The 6,078-nt window shown below is 33.0% G+C and overlaps 2 protein-coding genes across 5 annotated transcripts in view; both read right to left on the reverse strand.

Annotated features, from left to right (window-relative positions):
* stard3 (StAR-related lipid transfer (START) domain containing 3) overlaps positions 1–2,005 on the reverse strand; it is a 15,338-nt gene extending 13,333 nt beyond the window's left edge. For 2 of the 4 annotated variants that reach the window (XM_024272767.2, XM_024272766.1), the window contains exon 1: positions 632–650. In XM_024272767.2, coding sequence (XP_024128535.1) covers positions 632–634 — 3 coding nt within the window. In that variant the 5' untranslated portion in view covers positions 635–650. Of the gene's footprint in view, positions 1–631; positions 651–1,846 lie in introns of those variants that run through there. The other 2 variants (XM_024272769.2, XM_024272768.2) reach the window with 2 other exon arrangements.
* A 3,704-nt stretch (positions 2,006–5,709) lies between these two features.
* ppp1r1b (protein phosphatase 1, regulatory (inhibitor) subunit 1B) overlaps positions 5,710–6,078 on the reverse strand; it is a gene marked incomplete in the record, with an annotated part of 60,966 nt that continues 60,597 nt past the window's right edge. The window contains 1 exon segment of the mRNA XM_024272189.2: positions 5,710–5,915. Coding sequence (XP_024127957.1) covers positions 5,755–5,915 — 161 coding nt within the window.

The following is a 6,078-nucleotide window of genomic DNA, read 5'->3' on the forward strand; positions in this document are numbered from 1 at the left end:
CATGTAGCATGTAGAATTATTAGCTTAACGCCAAAACAGCCCCCCTAAAAATATTAGTAAATGCCAACATAGTCAAAAAAGCTAGCATAATGCCAATTTTTAAAACGTTTTAACATAATTATGAATAATAAAAGGGCAGTAATATTATTCCATAATAAATCAACTTAAATCTTAAATAACTTACAATATTTTACTCTCCATAAAGATATAAATTGTCAAAATTATACAAGTTAAAAATAGGCGCAAGATAACATTGGGCAATAATAACAATAAAATAAAAAGATCTGGAGGGCCGGTTACAATTACCCAGAGGGCCAGATCCGGCCCCCGGGCCTTGACTTTGACACATGTTTTAGAAAAACAAGACACTGATTAGCATTTACTATTATGATAAATATAAATTAACTATTGTTTTTTTTTTGCATAAATAAAACAATATTTCTTCAAAATATGAAACAGTTTAGGACTTTTAACAAAAGTTCACATGACATGCTTTCAACATAAAAGACACCCTGTGTCGCATACGATCATGAAAATGCAGCAAATGTAATAGTAGGAAGTGAGTTGTCAAAGATTCAACTTGTAAATCTACCGACTAAAATTAAATTAGAGCAAATTAAGTAACCCTTACCATGTTTCTTGTTGTTTAATCTTATCTGCTGATGATTACCTGGAACAGGTGTGTTTTCAATTAGACTTTTCGTCTAATTGAAAGGCTTTGCGGCACTACAACTGTCATATGTTTAAATACATCCTTTAAAAAAATCACCATTACTGCTTTAAAAGCAGAAGAAGAAATCATAAAAACTGAAGCCTCAATCTAAAACTGAACAATGCTGAGGCATTACTTTGATATCACTACTGAAATGACTATTTTTAAATCCGATAAAACAAACTACTCCATTTGTGTTAACTGATAATATGATTGATAGTTTTTTACTCGATTTGTAACTTTATATTTGAAATTTAACAAGGAAAAACCTAAAAAAAATCAAAAAAGCTTCTGCTTTAAGCACTGACCACTGAAATAACACAAAAATAGGCCAAAACTACATTTTATGTTTCTCTTTTCATCATTAGCATTAAAATTGATATTTATGCAGCAACTATGTGTAAATAAATTTTAATTTTGTCACTTATTTTGAAGCGATTTTGCTGTAAATGTCCAAAAAATTGACTTTCGAGTATCATGATTGAAGCCTTTGCTGTTCAAGCTCTAGTGACTCAGAGGAATTGTTTATTTAAAGTCTTGAGGCACCTTTTTTAATTGAAGGTCTGCAGTTGAGTCAAACCAGGTTAAATCAGAGGAACAGCAAAAATACTGTCTGCATACTTTTGAGAAAATGAAACCATTGTTCCATTGTGAGCTCACTAAATCCCATCCGGCTTCATTTTATTACCCTATCTCCTTGTTAGCGATATGTTGACTTAAATATATAGTAAAATACTTCCAAACTCACGAGCAAAACTCGATGTTTACATCCAAAAACCGATCAAAGTCACGAGTCTCCACTTCTGCAGGCAAACAGCTGACCCGCCGTAAGCTAGCAAGCTACTTTAGGGTAAACAAAACGGGTCGATACATATTAAATCACCGTAGTTTCATGACACTGTTAAATAATTCCCTATTTTAACAAAATAATGACGAACAGATACCGACTTCTGTTCCCTGTTAGGTTACTAACTAACAATAGTTCGTGTTTTCCTTGGTTTCACTTTGGTTTCACAAGCTAACAGGGAGCTTAATGGGTTTTCTTTGGAGTCAGTAACAACAAATAACTATTTAATTGTTTTTTTTTTCTTGAATGAATTCACATAAAACATTTTTTTTTTAAATTGTACTTACTTAATTTATCACAACATCACCGCCTAGCAGGTTTTCCGGGCTGTCCAAAGACACAAATCGCAGCAAGATTATTCATTCCCCTGCGTTGACTTCAAACATTACGTCACTTCCGCTACTTCGTCGTTTTCTTGTTCTTGTACTTGAACGGTGGTTCTGCCCCCTACTGTACTGGAGTGTTAGAATAATAAGAAAAATAAAATAAAATAAAATAAAATAAAATAAAATAAAATAAAATAAAATTAAATTAAATTAAATTAAATTAAATTAAATTAAATTAAATTAAATTAAATTAAATTAAATTAAATTAAATTAATTAAATTTAATTAAATGCAATACAATACAATACATTTAATTGAAATTAAATTAAATTAAAAAAAATAAATTATGCTAAATTGATTAAGAATGTAATTTTTTAAATATGTGCTGGCATTTTTGATGATAGAGAACATATTCTTTAAAAAAAAGGTTAAAATTTGCATTATTGAGGACCTCTTTGTTCAAATAAATGTGAATAAAGAGCATAGAAAAAAAATTCTGTTAAAAAAAGATTCTATTTGAAATGTAGAAAATGTGATCGGCACACCACAAGTTTCCTGCTCAGCTCCGTTCCTATGCATCCACTTGTAGTCGACTAGATCCATGCATGTCTTCGTTTTTTCTCGTTTGAGCAGCCAAATAAAGCTGGATAGCTCCAATTTTGCCAGTTATTTTTGTTTTATCAGTAACTTCAAGTTAGGCGTGTTTATGGGCCTCCACCAAACCTTATTCTTCTTGCCCACCAACCGCCCTGATGTTCTTTTCAGTCTTTTTTGTAGATTTCTGTTCGGGTATCTTCAACGTCAGCGTCCCTTTATCAACGTTATCAATATCCTACAACGCTCCCTACAACCTCACTTCTCAAATGTGACCATCTGAATCTGCTAGCCTGTATTTATCTCCAAAATAACAGTTCAGTTACTATGGATTCCGCCGGTGGAACAGCCTCCCATGGCGTTTAGCGATTATTTTAGCTTTACTGACTTTATGACAGGAATTTTAGGGCCGGGATCATAGGTCGGACTTTGGACATGCTAGCTCTAAACCAACAACATGGCTGCTCTACACCTTTCCTTTCACTCGTGCCTACACTCTTTTGTCACACATTATACCTGAAACCAACCTGCTTACAGATTCCTCTTCACCTCTTTCCCACACTCAGTTGTTCTGGACGGTTGACCCAAAAGTATGTAAAGTTCTTCACCTCCGTGACCTCCCGGTTCCACTCGAGTTTCTCTCATTTACATTGAAAAACTCTGTTTTTGCTGCAGCTGACCTTCATTCCTCACCTTGGTCCCAAACGGCTGAATGTTTTCCCCAATTCTCTGTTATTCTAATAAATGATTTTTTGTCTTTATGGAACCACCTTAATGCCCCAATTTAAACATAAAAATGCACAAAACAAGCTAAAGGAGAAAAAAGAAAAAAATATTTATTGATACCATTGAAAGCTGCTCACTTTGAAACAATCACATGACAAAACAAGAGAAACAGAAAATTAAAGAGAAATAAAGACTGAAAAAAGAGCATATTCATTTATACAAGTTTTTCCATTGATGCTTTTCTTCTGACCTGGGGGGGGGGAGGAGAGGTTTTAGGGGGGGTTTCAGGTCAGAGGTAAAAAAAAAAAAAAAGTTTAGTTTATATACAAACAGCAGCCTGTAAGACAGACAGTACGATTGATTTATCCAGAAACCTTCTCATACATTTGAACATAAATAAGAAACAGGCAGACATTTAAATGATCTTATTAAAGGGGAAGAGAAAGTTAAAAAAAAGGTTGAGTCTCGCTGATTTTGTTTCTGCTTTTCTAAACAACATAATAATGCATATTTTTACTTTGTTTTCAGAAAAAAGCCACACAGAAATTCATATGAGAAAAAAAAGAAGAAATATATGGAGCCAAATTGGGGCCATAAAGATTAAAAAAAATATTACTGTTTGGCCAAAAGCAATTTCAAATCTCTAAAACTTTTTGCTATTCTAAAATAAACATAATAATTTTTGGCTTAAAATTGTCTTTTTGTTTTAGGTTTCAAGACTTAAAATTTCAATTTCAAAACTTTTTTTTAGGTTCCTTTGTGTTAGCCCCGCCCCAACGGAGCCAAAAGTTTTGAAACTGAAAATTTCAGATTCAAAAACTTAAAAAAAGAAAAAATGTAAACTGAAAAATATGTTATGTTTACTTTTTTTTGGCAAAAAAAAAAAAAAAACAATTTTACTTTTTCAAATCTTTTTGGCCCAAATTTAGCTCCATAGAATGAAGATTCAGAGACCGTTTTAAATCTTTTCCTCAAAAAGTTTCAGTTTTTCTCTCATTGAAGTTCTTTATCCGTTTTTAAGAGGTAGCTTTAAATTCCAAATCCAAAAAAATGTTTGAAAAATAATTCGAAAAAGAAAAGTTGTTTATTTATTGTGAGATTTAAAGCTTCATATTGTGGCTTCCGTTCAAAAAGGATCTTAAAAATGTTGAAAAAAGGTTGAGTCTCGCTGATTTCGTTCTTTGCTTTTTTATATGATGCGTATTTTTACTTTATATTCAGAAAAAGCCACACAGAAGATCATGAGAAAAAAAAAGAAATATGTGGAACCAAATTAGGGCCATAAAGATTTAAAACGAAAATAAAACATCCAGAAAAAAATATTGGTGTTTGGCCAAAAGAAATTAAAAATGTCCAAAACTTTTTGTTATTTTAAAATTAATATAATTATTTTCAGCTGCAGATTATCTGTTTTTTATGTGGCGAAACTCAAAATTTTAATTTAAAAACTTTTTTTACCCAGGTTCCTTTGTGTTAGCCCCGCCTCAACGGGGCCAAAAGTTTTGAATTGGAAATTTTCAGATTTGAAAACTTAAAAAAAGATTTGAAAGTAATAAAAGAATAAAATTAAACTGAAAAAAAGTTTTGAAATTAAAATTTTGAGTTTACTTACTATTATTTCTAAAAAGCAATATTTTTTTTTTCAAATCATTACGGACCCAATTTGGCTCCATAGAAATGAAGATTCAGAGACTTTGAAATGATTTTCCTTAAAAAAGTTTCAGTTTTTCTCTCATTGAAGTTCTTTATCGGTTTTAAAGAGGTAGCTTTAAATTCCAAATCCCCCCAAAATTGGAAGAAGAACTCGAAAAAGAAAAGCTGATTATTTAATGTGAGATTTAAAGCTTCAAATTGTGGCTTCCATTAAAAAAGCATCTTAAAAATATTGGAAAAAAAATAGAAAAATGTGATATTTGACAACATCGTGCTCATTTGTCCTTAAACTGAAACCAATTTAATATTTAAGATGTCATGAAAAGATAAAAATTTGTTTTTTTCTCCACTAAAAGCTGAAGTGGCAGCTGTTCCGCTTATTCCTCAAGGTGGCAGCACATGCTGACAAAAAAAAAAAAAAAAAAAAAAATTGTAGGCCTTGATTTTAAACTAAAGCAGATCAAGCAGCACACATATTTAATGACCTTTAAGTGCTTTCAGAAAGGATTGGAGATAAGAGTGAAAATGTACCAAAGATTGTTTGACCTTTTAGCCTCTTTGAAGGAACTTTTAGCTCTGAGCTGAAGAATTACGACGCAGGGAGGACAGGGATTTTGGTCACTCTGACCTTGGCCCATCCACTTTTTCACAATCAACAAAGGGACTCGGGAGGCCAAACTGTCGTCACTGGTCTGCTTTGTCAGTAGATCATTCCTCACCTGCTCATAAAACCTCTTTAACCCTCAACTCCCTCTGTGTTCTGTCTGAAACCCAGCAGAAAGGAGGACGTGAAATAATCAGGTGACTCACAGCTCTCACAAACGGGGGGGGGGGGATTCCACATTTTGACACTTTTTCAGAGTTCCTCAGATTTTATTCATCACACATTTTCCTCTCTCAGTTGCACTCCCGGTTGTTCTCCTCGTGCTTGTCCCCCTTCCTGTTTGTTTCCTCCTCGCCGTCCTCCTTCTCCTCGTCCTCCTCCTGCGCCGCTTGGATCTCCTTGGCCGTCTCTCTCACACTGGGAAAGTGTTCGGTGCTCGCCGTCTCTTGGTGATCTGAGAGGGGAGAGGTGGATGTCAGAAGGAAAAAAATACGCTCTTATTGTGAAATTATCACTATATTAATCCCATAATTTATAGATTAGACAGTTTGTTTCTAATTAGATGAGAGAAAAGCATCTTAAAAAACTTCTTCATGCTCATTCAGGTTTTTAATATT

The sequence above is a fragment of the Oryzias melastigma genome, linkage group LG8 (genome assembly GCF_002922805.2).
Source record: "Oryzias melastigma strain HK-1 linkage group LG8, ASM292280v2, whole genome shotgun sequence".
Taxonomy (NCBI): Eukaryota; Metazoa; Chordata; class Actinopteri; order Beloniformes; family Adrianichthyidae; genus Oryzias; species Oryzias melastigma.